This window comes from Poecilia latipinna, unplaced genomic scaffold (genome assembly GCF_001443285.1).
Source record: "Poecilia latipinna isolate Pla-1442-1.1 unplaced genomic scaffold, P_latipinna-1.0 Scaffold4139, whole genome shotgun sequence".
In the NCBI taxonomy this organism is placed as follows: domain Eukaryota; kingdom Metazoa; phylum Chordata; class Actinopteri; order Cyprinodontiformes; family Poeciliidae; genus Poecilia; species Poecilia latipinna.
Window position 1 is genome coordinate 12,169 of NW_015116755.1, and position 16,203 is coordinate 28,371.

At 34.4% G+C, this 16,203-nt stretch overlaps 1 protein-coding gene across 1 annotated transcript; it reads left to right on the forward strand.

Annotated features, from left to right (window-relative positions):
* Positions 1–1,660: 1,660 nt before the first annotated feature.
* Positions 1,661–10,850, forward strand: LOC106942242 (MOB kinase activator 3A). The gene is made up of 4 exons (XM_015025471.1): positions 1,661–1,895; positions 4,056–4,596; positions 7,741–7,943; positions 10,413–10,850. The coding sequence occupies exons 2-4, from the start codon at positions 4,179–4,181 to the stop codon at positions 10,440–10,442; spliced, it is 651 nt and encodes a 216-aa protein (XP_014880957.1). The 5' UTR covers positions 1,661–1,895; positions 4,056–4,178; the 3' UTR covers positions 10,443–10,850.
* Positions 10,851–16,203: the final 5,353 nt, after the last annotated feature.

A 16,203-nucleotide genomic window follows, 5' to 3' on the forward strand; every position in this document is an offset into this window, starting at 1 on the left:
GATTTAAATCCAGGGCCTTCTTCCTGCAGGGAAACAGTGCTTTGAATTAATGTTTTACTTTTCATTAAGACATAAAACTCTCCTACATTAGTTCATGTGTTTATTTTTTGTGCATCTGCTCTGTCTTCTCAAACTTCCAGCTGGTCGCTCGAGCTGAGATCTGCTGGAGGTTTCTTCCTATTAAAGAGAAGTTTTTCCTCTCTACTGTCCCCACAACATTCATTTACAGTATGAAGGATCCTTATAAAGTCAACAACGCAATACAGACGATTATTTACTGTCACTATGCACCCATGAATACTGCAAGTTAATGAATCTGATTTCATTAGATAGAAAATGTTTTGAACTAATTTGAATAGTAAACTGAACTTAATGCACTGTTTAGTAACCAGGATCAATAGGAACGTGGGTAGGATTGAATGGAAATTATGTATTTTGTGAATGAATTATTAATTATTGATTAACTGAATTTAACTGAAACTGAAAGTTGACAGGAAAGTGGGAGGAAACTTCAATAGTTTCTTTTCTTGAGAAACTATTATTTATGAAGTGGGAACGCTTCATTTACCCAAAAAATTAGTTATAAAGGACGTCAGGACTTCAGTTCTACTTTTTAACTTTTTTGTCCTGGACCAGTTACCTTTGCAACTCGACCTCAACTACAGATGAATGGGTAAAAATACCAACAAGTCATTAAGGATGTTTTTTTCTATTGTATTTGATCACCTGAACCTTACATGTAAAATGCATGTTTTGTGAGTATTTTAATAGATTTACGAGCAATAAAAAGTTATCTAGAGTTGTTTATTTATTTGTGGTTTAAACAGGATATACTGTGGGTTACTTAGACTGCGTTATGAAATAAATGAGGTTAGTCTGACAAGCTCTGTAACACACTGTCAGAGGAAGTGCCTCTGTCTTGCCAGGCAACGCTGAACAAGACCGGAAGTTGAAATGTGGCTTTTCAAAATAAGGTTTTCTCGTTCTATGTACTACGGATTTGTACCTAAAATATGTGATGTAGTTGCTTATGGTTATTTTACATAAATAATAAGCGATTCAAATAATATGTCTCGGTAGTTAAAAAAAAAGAAAAAAAATAAATTAATCTACATGAGCTTTATTCTCTGTATAAAATGACATTGACAACTTGATTTAGTCACAGTAAAAAAAGATTATAATAATTTACTTTGAGAAAGTAAATTATTAAATTTAATCAAATTGCATATTTATATACATATATGTACCGATTAGACATATGGTACATTTTGAAATCCCAAAAACAAGAAGCAGTAGAAGAAGAAAAATATAATTGTACTCCTTTCTACATATACATTTCTGTTTTCTCTGGTGTGTTTTAAATAAACAACAAGCTAGCTATTAGAGTAGACTGACTGGTTGTAACATCTTAAAAGATATGTGTAGATCCCTAATCTCTTATCTAATCTGTAATCTGTGTACAAATGCCTGCCTACTGAGAATGTGTGAAACACTTTCTATTCATCTCTAATTCCATTAAAAAAAATTTCCCAAAGTTTTATTCATGTATGTACAACCTGGGTAAGATTCATTATGTAGTATCCAAGCAACAATATTTTTTATAAATTCGTTACAATCCAGTGGAAAAATTCAAGTCGATTATTTTGAAGGTCTCAACCGGAAGTCACTAGCCTTACCGCTAACTTTGTGGTGGTATACTTTTCGCATTTCAGGGAGGAGTCAGACGTTAGTTTCTTCATTAAAGTGGCATATTTATTGATTTATCGCCGTCTTTGCAGCATGTTTAGCTGCCTGAACCCATAATGTAGGTCGCGCATATCACTGACGTACAGCTATCGACGAGTTATCGTGTAATCTTTCGGCAGAAGACCGAAGGAAACAGGAAGGCGGAACAAGTAAGTTCGGGAAAGTGCCTTTCAACTGTGCGGTTTCGTCACCGTTTGATCAGACCGTCTCAGATAACTGATGTTGTTTGTGGTTGATTTGGTTGATAATTGTAATTGTGGGTATATAAGGTTTCTTGTGTATGATTATTGTTATTATTATTATTTTATTTTTCGTTGTTGTTTTTTTGAGCAACAAGTCCGTGCGCGCTGTGCAGCGTCTAGAACAAACTTCACCAACAGTCGTCATGTGCCCCGCTGTTTTAATCTCCGGGGCTTTCATAATGGAAAATGAGCTAAAAACGACACAAATCCGCATTGTTATGAGGGGGGTGGTGCTCATTCTTCAGACAGAGGGCTAAATAACGGCACTAGTGTGAAGTTGCGATGCTAAAGGCGGGTTCCGTCGTTTTAAAGGTTGTGCATCGTAAGCTTTCAGGGCTCTGAAGTAGGAAATGACTCACGCAGACTCCATGTTTCATCTTTAATGTAGAAGTAACGCTGTTTCACCTTAATTATTGACTTTACTTAACTTGTTTTGAATGTATTTAAAATTGGTGGCACTATTTTGTAGCCGATAAAGTTGGGTTTCATTTTAAACATTTAACATTTTGAGGGAAGGAGGGGGATTCCTTCTTTTGCGCCCCACCTGTATTCATTGGAGACACAAAAATGCCATAAATATAACATATTTTTACACATTATAACAAATATTCATGATAATTCAGAATTGTAAACCCCTTTAGTGGTCATTTTAGTAGTTTATGTCTATTTTTGCTTCTTAAAAACACAAAAAGTGGATTTTCCTTTTCTTCCCTTCCCATATATGCACATTTTAATTTCTCAGTGGGTATTCTACAAACCTTGAAGTCTCAAAAAATAACAGCAACCCTGATTCTGATCCATATTTGAGATTTTTTTTTCAGTGCAAAGTGATAAAGAATTTGCTCCACCAGGATCCATGGAGACGTTGCTATAAAGATAGTAATTTTTACAGCATGAAAATATTCCTGAAATCAAAAATAAACTGTGGTCATTGAGGCATGTCTCCTGACATCTGATGAAAACTGATTTTAAACTATATGAACAATAGTTCTGGGGTCATTTAGCGAAATCTGGGAAAAAACTGTGACCCAAAATCATGCTTAATTAAAAGATATATTTAGACGTGATAAAAATGTTCAACAAAAATCCTTTAGTGAAACTTGTCAGAATATTTCAGTTAATTGATCAACTAAAAGATCAAATTTATGAATGCAGAGTTTTAAAAACTGTGACAGAATATTATAGAGAATATTAAACTATGAATTATTTTCTGTTTTTGATCTGCGATTTGTGCAGCATCTACCCCAAAAATGTTGAAAACATTAACAGGATTGACTAAAGACGAGAATAAAAAATAGTAAGTATAAAAGTACAAACTTTTTAAAATATTTGAGATGAAATCTGAAGTGGATAATAATGCTTAACTGTTTAATAACTGAAATCATGTAGAATTTTTTGATTCTGACTACTGGAAATGAATATTATCTTACTATAGATTACCTTTCAAGAAGAAAAAATAGTCTCAAAATAATAAATGTGGATGTTTTTGTATTTTGATGTGTATTTAGTCTGTTAATTCAATCCCAAATCAATGAGAACAGCAGTTTGATCTGACTCAGATTTGAACCAGATGAGTTTTCAAGCAGCTTTTAATTTGTTTGTGTGCGAAACAGAACGGGTTTGGACTATGGACCTTAGAGAGTCTGCAGCTTTATACAGTCGCCTCAGAAACAGTCAACTTTAAAATGAAGCCAATATTCAGATTTGTGTGTGAAGTTTGAACTTTAGGTTTTATTTCTGTTGATGAGCCGGTTTGGGGCATCAAAAACACCCAGTTCTGTTCAGCAATGTGAATTCACTGATCTGCTACCATTGACGTTTGTCACAAAATTACTTTTTTCTCTTAATCATTAAATGGATGAATGCACCAACCAACGGTGTGTGCTTTCCTGTAATTTACCCCCATCAAAAAATCTGAAGTCTTTATTCAGTTTTATAGTTTTTTTGGGGGTGAAATAATTGGCAGCAAACCTCAAAGAATTCCAAAAATTGGCCTCGCACCACATTTGCAACCTTATATTTTGCTACTTTAATGTCTAATCTGATTCTTATTTCTTCTGGATGCAGGTTAAGAAGCAGAAGCCAAACGGTTTGAAAACACTGAGGTCTGCAAAGGTTGTTTGCGCAACCTTTTGACTGCGTCCTCCTCCACAGTAAATAATTCACCAGAGGGATCCGTCGTAGGCGACCATGTCTATGGCCCTGAAGCAAGTCTTCAACAAAGACAGAACGTTCCGGCCCAAACGCAAGTTCGAGCCCGGCACGCAGCGCTTCGAGCTGCACAAGAAGGCGCAGGCGTCTCTAAACGCGGGCCTGGACCTGAAGCAGGCCGTGCAGCTGCCGCACGGCGAGGACCTCAACGACTGGGTGGCCGTCCACGTGGTCGACTTCTTCAACCGCATCAACCTCATCTACGGCACCATCAGCGATTCCTGCACCGACCAGACTTGCCCCGTTATGTCCGGCGGGCCCAAGTACGAGTACCGCTGGCAGGACGAGCACAAGTACAAGAGGCCGACCGCGCTGTCGGCGCCCAAGTACATGAGCCTGCTCATGGACTGGATCGAGGTACAGATCAACAACGAGAACATCTTCCCCACCAACGTCGGTGAGTCTTTGTTTAGTTTTTTTTTTTTTTTTTTTTTTTTTTTGAGTTTCGCTAATTTATTTTATTTTATTCACTGATTTTTCTATATTCGCAAACCAACAAAGTAGTGCTAAATAACCGGATAAGAGAACGAATAACCTCAACAGAAATAAAATAAACATAAAAAACTAGGAGGTGTGCGGTAAGATGGATACATTCAGAACAAAGACAAAAAAACTGAAATAATCAAATGGTGTCGAAACAAAAACAATAACATTGGTCCGTTAAGATATACTGCTCTGGAAAAATTAAGATACCACTTAAAATGATGAGGTTCTCTGATTTCACTCTTTATAGGCTTATGTTTGAGTAAACAAAACAACAAATCAAATGAATTATAAAGTCGTTGTAAGCAAAATTGTCCTTCAAAAAAAAGAAAAAAAGAGATTTAGTTGAGACCAAAACATCAGATTGAAAACTTTTATCATATAGTTTTTGGTAGTAAAAAAGAGAAAAAATGATAAATCATACAAATTGAAATAATTGAGGTTGTTTTAATTTATCATGTGATTAATTGATTTCTTGCAACAGACCTAATCTGTTCTCCTGTTTTATAGTTAAATATTGAAGGAATTGCTGTATTAAAATAAGGGACATTGAGTAAATTGTTTCTTTAAATTTGCAGATAAACCATCGTCTATGTTGAGTACAGTAACACTGGTAATAAATGTCAATTTAAAATTGCACATACACTTTCAAGCTGCAGTATGTAAAAAAAAAATATTTATGAAACGGATAATAATAACAGCCATTTGCTGAAAGAGCAACATTAGCTCATTAGTTATTACTAACTATTAGCAGTAGCTATTAGCTACTATTGGCAGTAGCTAATAGTTAGTAATAAGGCCAAAAAACCTTTTGTCTGTAAATATATTCTACCCAGAAATAGTCAAGTGGCAGTTTTAGCTTCATACAAAATAAACAATGAAAAACTTTACATTTATTTTATTTAAAGGTTGCATACTGCAGCTTTAATTCTTCTGCATCACATCAGACACAAAATAAGCTAACATTAATGGCTTCCTAAATCATCATGATAACAAAGGATTACTATAATCTCGGTTTCTGAAAGCCTCTCCGTTTGTATAAAAAGTAAATAAAAGACTAAAGACATTACATCTTTACTCCTCTATCTGTAATTTGATGTTCTTATAGTGAAGATTAATTTTGCTTAAAAATGCATATTTGATATTAAATATATGGATAAAATATTCCTAGAAAATGTATGCACATTTTTAGTTTTATTATTCTCAACAATAACTATTAGCATTTAATGCATTCTGCATTATTATATGCAAATATTTACACATTAAATATGAGTTAAGATTCAACATTGTGACCTAACCCTATGAAATAATTTATGCATTTCTAAAAAAAAAAAGTAAAAAAAAATTTGATGATGTAGAAATAATCAGTTTCTATACTGAAAATGTAACATTACGATTATTTAACTTATTTCTGAATCTGTGTACAGTAAACTGGTTTTATTTAGATATTCACATTATCCTCAGTTAAGTTGAATAAATCTGGATGAATCAAAGTTGTTTTGATCTTCTGCAGTCAAACCTTCATGTTAACCGTTTCATAAAACTCATATTCAACAGAAAATGAAACATAGAGCTCATTCAGCAGGGTAAATCAACCCATTGTGTCCTTATCCGCTCATCAGCAGCGCCTGCTCTTCACGTGTGGCCTTTGAGTTTCTGTGGTTCCCATCAGTCCGAACTCTCCGTTTATTCTCGCTAAACTTGAAGTTGTTGAAAGAAAACCACTTCCTCCTCTGCAGCTCTACAGTCAACATTTATCACCAGTTTCTTTTGACGCTTTTTCCACCATGAAGCTTCCTGAGACGAAGCCAAACGAGCTGAAGTATGGAGACAAACGGGTTTTCTAGTGTCAATAAAAATGTTTTTCTACAGGGTGTCTTTGATTGTAGCCTAGATAAGAGGAAAATTATTTTTGCCGCAGTCGCTTCTAATAGCAAAAATATAATTTAGAAAGCTTGAAACACTAAAACAAGTAACGCAGTGGGAAAATTAAACACAATGTCAAAGACAGAGTAATCAAAAGGAACAATCGCTTCAGATATTACAAATGCAGAAGGTTGAGATGAGATAATTTGCAGATTGTTTGTAGAGACAACATGAAAGTCGTTAATAGCCCTAGAGCTGCAATGGCCAAGTATGAGGTTATGGTTTAATGTTGTTTAAACAGAAAACACTGCTTGTTGTTTACTGTAGCCTAGTTTTACTCTGACTCAGTTACTGTGCAGAGAAATTGAGACCATGACGTAATAATGCAAGATTACGTTTACAAAGATCAATAAACTTTAAATTCTAATGAACATTTAACGCTGGAAAATAAACAAAATGCTTCATAAAGTTAATTATAAAGTCTCTGCAAACAAAATTGTCCCTCACAAAAGGGCTAAAGCACCAGACTGAAGACTTTATTCATCCAGTTTTTGGTAGAAAGAGGAAAAAAGTTAAATCATGCTAATTGTTGAGTTTAATTCATGATCCAATTAATTAATTGATTTTTTTTTTTTTTTTTTTTGCTTATTGCAACAGGCCTATTTATAATGTTGAATAAAAATCAAAATAAAGTTCAACCTGAAATGATCATCTGTAACCCAAACTCTGGTGCAAAAAGCAACTTTTAAAAATAACCTGTGGAAAAAAATAAATAAATAAAATAGTTGTGCAATCCAAAATATGAAGCGTTTGTATTTCAAGGCTGGATTTATTAGATTACCTTCTGCGTTTCGCATCGCAGACGTTGAGGATTCGGTAAAACCGTGGCAGTGGCGTTCTCGTCTGGACGTTATTATCTCTGCATGTATGCATGGCCTCTGCTGCGGCTCAGCAGCTGACTTTACAACAGAAACATCCAGGCAGTGGATTAAAAAAATGGGTCACACCATGCCCAGTGCACTATGAATAGAAACCACCGCTGATGTGAACTACTTCCTGCTAATTTTGTCAAAGCAAACTGCAGTCAGACGAACAGAAAATGTAACTTTTTACTAGGTAGTTTGTTGTGAACATGTTTTATGTTTGGTGCAGACAGTAAGAAAGAGAGTCTCTCCTTCTGCTGCTCCCCCAGGTACTCCTTTCCCTAAGTGCTTCATGCAGGTGGCTAAGAAGATTTTGTCTCGTCTGTTCCGGGTGTTTGTCCACGTCTACATCCACCACTTCGACCGGGTCTCCCAGATGGGCGCTGAGGCGCACGTCAACACCTGCTACAAGCATTTCTATTACTTCGTCACTGAGTTCAACCTGACGGACCACAAAGAACTGGAACCCCTGGTGAGTCAAACACACCTGGACCTGAGCAAACTAAACACCAGAGAGGCTTCAAATGGGGGCAAATCAGAGAGCAAACAACCTAATAAATAATAATTACAGATCCTTGTTTTAATTTGATTTAATTGGTTAAATTATATTAAAATTTACAAATGAAGACAAGATTATTTTCTAAAGGAACTTTCATTTTAACATTAACTTAAAAATCTGTATGTCTTAGATAAAAAAGTAAAAGTATTATGTGGAAGGAATTTAGGAAAAACAAATAATTAAAAATCAAAGCTTTAGCGCCCCTAGCGGTGAAACGGCGTAAAAGCACCACCATTTCACAACATACCTGAACATTTGATTCTTTTAGTACATCTAGGTAATTATATGATATTCATGATATATATAATAATATATACTAACAATATATATTAATAATAATGTGCTAATATAATATAATATTATAATATTACTATTATCTCAGTATTTAATTTCCCTTTGGATTAATGAAGTATTTTTAATTGAATTTGAATTATCTATTATTATTTAAATAGAGAAAATATTGTCAACAACAAGAGTCATTGTTAAAGAAGCTGGCTGTTCAGAGAGATCTATTTTTGGAAAGTTGAGTGGAAGGAAAAACTTTTAGGCATAGATTTGTAAGTACCTGGGAAAAGCACAGTCAAAGTGTCCTGAACTCTGGGTAAAGAGGACTAGACTGTTGCTCAGATGCAATCAAATCAGACTTTTAATTTGGAAATCAAGGTCGTAGAGAAAGTGGAGAGGCACACTCTGTCTTGAGGTTCGCTGGAGCTTTCAGAATGATGATTTGGGGCTAAATCGTCTGCTGGCCTAACGCATCCAAAGCCAGTGAAGCCGTTTCCTTCTGATGGTGAGTTTTATGGGGATGAAAGAACCGATACATAGATTAATGACCATGATAGAACTGGAGTGGAACGAGGGCCAACCAAGTACTGCTCAAATAATCAATAGTAGGCTTAGTTGGCTTAACTAAGTTCATCAACTTTTTTTATAATATGCTGGTTTGTTGAGATGTACCTGTTGTGTCATAGTGAGTGATGGTAAAAATAAACTGCCTGCTGTTCAGCTTGAATGAGAAAGTCTGAATCATGCAAAATGCTCTGTGCAGCCAAAAGCAAAAACATGTAAATTTCTACCCATGAAGGTAAACACAGCAGCTCTGCAGACTGACTCGTTTTCATACATGTTGCGAAAACAAACGTTGGGACATTTTATTTGGGTTTAAACTAAGGTTTTCTCTCAAACAGTGCAGTTTTCCTGCAGCCTTACTGAGCATGCTCAGACTGAAGGCCCCTCCCCCCTCTGAGGAAACTGTTTATGGATTTAAAGCAACATGATTTGACATTTCTCGGATCTGAAAAGTAGGTCTCCCTGATCAGATTGAGTTTACAGAGCTGTAAACTCAGAGCTTTAACCTTTAACCTGTTTTCTGTTTTTGATCCATCGACGTCTTTTCATGTGATCAAGCTCTGGAAAAACTCGGCTGCTTCAAAATCAGGACTTTATTTCACCACCTTGGAAGATTAACAATGAAAAATGATTTTAAAAAAAATTATATTATCTGTTTAATCACACATGTATGTTTCCTGCAGTGAATAGTTGAGAAAAATTTTAATTTTAGCCTCACAGAGTCACCATGCTGACCTAATTCAACCAATCTAGAGGGGAAAATGCACCTTAAAAGTAATAATTACATAAATTCTTTACAATATTTTCACAATTTCTTATCAATATTTGCATGCAACATTAACTGGTTTTAGCTGTTGATTGATACAAACTTGCAGAATAAAGAAAAATCTTGTTTTTTGACTAGAAATGAAAGAACGAGATGTTTAAAGCAGCAATTAAGCCAAAACTGTACAAAAAATGTTCTACCCAGAACTTCTGAAGTGACATTTTTAGATTCACCTGCTTCAAAATAAATAAATCTGATCTGTAAAAATAAATAAATCTCAGATTAAGCTCCTGTTGCTCTCCATCTATTAATCAACAGATCAGATGTGTCGTTTAAGTACACTTGATCATTTGCAGCAAAGGAATGCTATAATTTTAGCCAATAAAATGTTTATTTTCTAATTTAAAAAAGGAATTAAATAATTTGTCTATTTGTAATTTTATGTGTTTCTACTATTGCATGAAATAGGTTTCAGTAGTTGAATAAAAAATCAGCAGAATGGAACAATTTCTTTAAAATAAAATATAATCAGTTGTACTCAGAAAAAATGTAGCAATACTCTTGAACTCACACATTTAAATTAATTTATGCCTTGAAAATTAAAGTTTTTTTTTATTCTATTAGAGCTTTATTAGGAATTAACTTGTTTTACTGGTGCAGCTCAATAAATCAGAAAATCATTGAAAAGTTAATTTATTTCAGAGTCAGCCATTAATACTGATTATATTTAGCGTTTCTAATAATCGACTCGCTGTTTGTTTCCACAGAAAGAGATGACTGCTCGAATGTGCCACTGAGGGATCTGAGGACACGCTGGACACGTCCATCCGTCCATCTCCATGACTGAATCAGAGAGAGAAATGGGAGCAAAGAAATCCAGAGTCTATTTTTATATTTAAGTACTGTAATCTATTTTATCCACATTCTTTAGGTTTTCAACAAGAATGTTCTCGTGTGAGGCAAACTATTCCTTTAAAAAAGAAAAAAAAAACAAAAGAAAAAAAAGCTCTTGCAGACATGTTATCAGATCACAGTATTAAGAGGCATATGTTTGTGTTCATGTTTTTCTATTTTATTTCAGTCGTTCCACCAGGCTATCTCCTTCCTCTCGGTTTAAAATGATCTGAAATTAGATTTTTATTTCTGACTGTAAGTCTTAAAAATCACTATGTTGTTACATTAAAGTGATTTCTAATCTGTTTTAAGTGGAAGTGGTTTGTTTGTGTTTACATCAACACTGACTGGGTTCCAGCAAAGTTATTATAGTTAAACTAAAACTGACTGAAGGGCAAAACCTGAAACTGGGAAAACATTTTCTTTAACTGAAATAAATAAAAACAGTAATTAATGGGGAAAATGATTATACAACTTACTGAAATACAGATATAATACTCCTCATTTTCCTGTTTATTAATCTATTTTTTTCAGACTGACATGAAATTGATTTTTTTTATTTACTTTTTCCACACAAGCAGTTTACGTCAGTTGTTAGCAAATTATGGCACTTTATGCTCCTCGCGGCGGTACTTAAAACTGTCCGTAAAATGGCGACAGCAAAAGCTGGGACAAAGTGCCAAAGTCAGATGATTGTTCCAGAATAATTTAACTGAAAATCGGTTATATAGGTATAATCACAATACTTTGACTTTTTGTGTTCTGCATCTAAAAATTTAAGTATAAAACAACTCAAACTAGTACTATAACTAATAAAACTAAATAATTAAAGCTGCAGTAACTTTTATAAATGTTTTTTGAATGTATTTTTTTAAAACTGTCTCCATGTCATGTCATATAATGTGAGATAAAATGTGGAAACATCGATCTCCACTTCTGTCATCTATTGCCATTTGAAGAAATGCAACGCTCCAGAGCTAAAACAACCAATCGGTTCCAGGAGGAGGGACTTAGCGTTGTTAATCATCCTCATGTACTCGCTGCTAAATGTACTAATGGCAGAGAAACAATTTGTCGTTACAGAAAAACTGTTTATCTGTGTGGCTATGCTAACTAGCCTTAGCATTCATAACATTTAAGCTATCTGAGAGCAAGGGGGTAAGAGGATGAGATTTTGATTGACAGCGCTAAGACCCGCCTCCCAGCTCTGATTGGTTGTTTTTAGTTGGAGCTGGGAGATGCCAGAGGAGCTCAATGTTTCACATTTCAATTTTTGGTAAATTATCTGTCTTTACCATATTGTCATGATATAGTAACAGTTTAAAAACATGCAAATTTTTTTTTTTTTAAATAAGTTTCATATTACAGTTTTAATACTAATAAAAAACTAGCAACAAAATACAACTAAACTATAATGGAGGGGAAAAGTTCTGTAAACAAAATTGTCCTTCAGAAAAAGGGCTAGCTGAGACCAAAACTCAAGACTGAAGACTTCTGTCATCCAGTTTTCTGTAGAAAAAAAAATAAAAATACTAAATCATACAAATTAAAATGATTGAGTTTGTTTTAATTTATCATGCGATTAATTGACTTATTGATTATTAGGTTTACATGCTGCATAGCAGCAGGATAACTCATTTTTATTTTAATGTTAAACCATTTAAGTCGCAACTTTCAAACTTAAGGCCCGGGGGCCAAATCTGGCCCGTCGCAGCTTTTTTTGTGGCCCTCTAGACTCCAAATTACACCAGTAAGTCCCTCCAGTTTTTCACAAATCCGTAAAGTAAAAAAAAATAAATAAATCAATAGATCCTCTCATTTGTTCTGATTTTACAGCAAAATTTTCTCAAAATTGGTCAAAACATTGGGTTTACGTGACTGCTATCAGTCTTATTTGATGTCAAGTAATAAAAAGTCACATTTAACATATATTGGCGCCAATATTTAAAAATTTCCTTAAAAATATTTCTAATTTAGCACCACAAAATCTATTATTTTGATTGCAAAACACCACAAAAGGAATCACGAAATCCTGGAGGTACTGAGCAGTGTGAAAATATATTACTTAATTGTAAAAAAAAAAAAAAAAAAAAAAAAGTTATTGAATGCGGAATAACTAGCTGTTTAACAGTTTGATGGGTTTTATCTATGTATTCTGGCACAATCGGCTTTTTAAGAACATTATGAATTTTGATTTGGCCCAAAATGAAGCTGACTTTGACCCCCTGATTTAAGTGGATGCGTTGGAACCAGTAAATACCAGACGCTACCAAAGCCGGGTTCTGTTTCACTCCGGTTCTCAGATGTCCAACCCGCCGGTGTTGGTTGCTGATAAGCTTAGCAGATGAAGGTCACACGAGTCCTGAGCCTCACGCGACGTGACAAGCGCCACATGTCCTGAAAATAAAAAATAAAATCCACGTCCTCAACCCGCCGCTAGGGGGCTCCAGACACCAACACCTGCCTGCATCCAGGGAAACCCAGTCACCTCTCTGCTGCTGCAGCGTTTACAAAATCCGCCCATTGCGCCTGTTATAGGCATGAAGCGCAGACCTGATTTGGATTAAGCTGCTTATGTAAGAAACAGGGCAGACTGTACTGTGATGGAAACAGAGGACAGTTTGTTGTGAATGAACTCCGCCTGACGTGACCGGGTCAACCGCAGTAACAAGAGCAACAAAAACATCTAGTTGGATGGATGTGGAGGCACTTTTCTGCTTTAATTAAGCAAGTTGCATAAATAAGAGGCAGTAAGTTTGAAAACAAATCATTAGGGACGCAGCTAGTAATTATTTTTGTAGCTAATTGTTCTGACCATTCATTAGATTTTTTTTTTTTAAATGGCACATTCTACAGATTTTTCATTACAATTTTAATGAAAAAGATGCAAATAAACAATTCAAGTTACTTTTATAAATAAGAAAATAAATATTTTATAGCCTAAAATGCAAAATCATAGCATTCCCTTAGTATATGCTTGATCATTTAGATAAATTGATTCATTTTTGTACTAACCCGTTGCTAATTGGATAACAAAATAGGACAATTAGAACCAAAAATGCCACTTGAGGAGCTTTAGGTAGAACATACTGATAGATAAGGGCTTTTTAAAATTATTAAAATAATTTTTTTGTACAGTTTTAGCCTAATTACTGCACTGAATAAGTTATTTTCTCAGAAATTGTACTGTTTTTGAGTTTGTATATTCCAGTTAACAATTAATCAATTGCTAAATTAGTTTTAATTTTTTTCAGCCCCACAAAACATGCAGCATAAAATAGCGTTACATTTTGCAGAAAATAGAACTTGTTTCTGCTAAAGAAGGACGAGAAAGTGTAACGCTTCAGTGAAATAAAATTTAAGATAGACCTGAGCATATTCAACAACAAATATGTTCTAAACACACTAAGTCAAACATTATTTAATGGTCTATCTTTATGTTTCTTTCGGGATTTTGTGTTTCCGGGTAAATTTGTTTAGTCTTCTCAGCGCTGGCCTCCTTCAGTCTAATTAAGCAATTGAATTTTATATTTTACTTATTTCATGTTGTATTAAACCTTTTCTCTTTTTCCTATGGAATGTAATTTAGAGTAATTTATTAAAATAAAAAGTTAATAGACAGAATAGTATTCATTTGGTGGACATGTTTTAGCTTCTGAAGACTTTAAATATGATAATAGGGGCTCAAACTTGATACGATTCCATTTGCTAGAGAATAAAATATATTATCCTTAGGGTGTTGTTTATATGGGCACTAATAATAGTAAAAACTATAAGCTAAAGAAGCAAATTGCATCCAAGTTGCATCAGAAACCGATTTAGAAACCGAAAGACAGTCATCCTGGGAGATTCCCAGAAACCAAACTGTACAGGCGCAGAAGTAAAGGTGTGATTCACACCACAATCACTTCACTCATCCATATATCAGTGTCTTTTTGTTTGTTTTGTTCTTTTTGTCTCCTAAAATCTATAGGATCTTCTTCACAGAGGAGAAGGTGGCTAGCTGAAAACTCCTTGTTGTAATGGTGGTGTTTATGGTACTTTTATGCTTAAGGATGTATGTTTTATTTTCACAGTGTTTCGTAGTTCTGTGGCTAAATACAGAAACACAACATCTGTATGAGGTGTGGATTATTGAAACCATTGCAGCTACACTTGTCTATGATTTCACTTTTGGGTGATGTAACCCTGAGACGTGGTTTAACTATATCAGCATCAATCTCACCTTCCAACAATTCAAAGAACCTCACCAGTACAGATTCGAGAAATCCGAACAACGCACAACCTTGAGGGGGTTGTTTGCTCAAAAATGCTGAATACCAAAAAATAAACTTACACCAGGTTTTTCTTTTGTGCCATCTGTCAGAACAAAGCTACAGATAATAATATTAGTTTAAGGACAGCCAGCAGAGCTTAATTTGACATTGCTAACTATATTTCGGCTGCAAATGATTTCATTATTAGTCAATCTCACTGCAAAAACAATAAACCTTACTAAGTAATTTAATCTAGTTTCAAGTTCAAACTTGAAATAAGACAAAACTAACATACAACTAACTTTTACATAAGAGCTCATTTTAAATAAATAATTCCTTACTATTGATTAAAAAAGGGCCACTGACAGATTATTTCACTTATAAAAAGACATTTAATCTGCTAGTGAAACTAATACTTCTTCATCAATATTCTGGATTATTTACTTCTATTTATTATTATTTTAAGTGTGCTAAGACATTTTGGACTAGAAATTAGACCAAAAATACTTTATTAGGAGTTTAGAAAATAAAAAAAGCTGAGGCATGCAGTTGAATGGTAGGCAAATTTTTAGGATTTCAGACACAAAGAAAGGAAAAGAGCCAGAGCTAATGATGTTTCCAGAGAGGAATAAAGCTGCCAAATCTTTCCCCCATGCCAATGCTTCGAGGAATTCTAACACTAAAATAGCTGTGAGGCTGCTTGGCTGGGATGAACCCACTGACACGAACGTGACCCGCCTGCAGTCACGTTTCAACTGGAGAAAACCCGAAACATTGTCACTGGTTATTAAATCTGACTATCTGGTACTTAATGAAAACATTTGTTATTAAAATATTAATTTTATCCTTAATTTGAGCAGATCCCGTCATGCTGGGGTTATATTTAAATGAATTTGTCCATGTTTGAAGTCAGCCCACCTGAAAGCAGATGTAGTGATCCCACAGGGAAATCCCCCGTTCAGAAATAACAGCAGACTCACCATGTACTGGAATATGCGTGCACTATAAACCTGGACTTAAGTTAACATTTAACAAGTCAGAGAAACAAATCTCCTAATCTATTTTAACATCTTTTATGATGAAAAATCTTGTAACTTCATCCTGGTTGGACCAACATAAAAGAGCTAAGAGTATTTGTCTTGTTCAGAAAATACATTTCATTGAATATGATAAAAATTATAATGGTTCAATCAACAGATTATTGAAAATTACTCTTCAATAGTCAAACCAAAAGTAGTGAACTCAATGCTATTTATTAGTGAGACGCAATGAAGTCAACTTTATTTGACCGGTCTTCTTAGAATTGATCAACTTTCTTTAAACATGTTATTTTCTCGTAATTGACTCGGCTTTTGGTCCAAAAGTTTCAGAAAGAAATGTTGGAGAGATTCCAAATAAGCTTTAATCT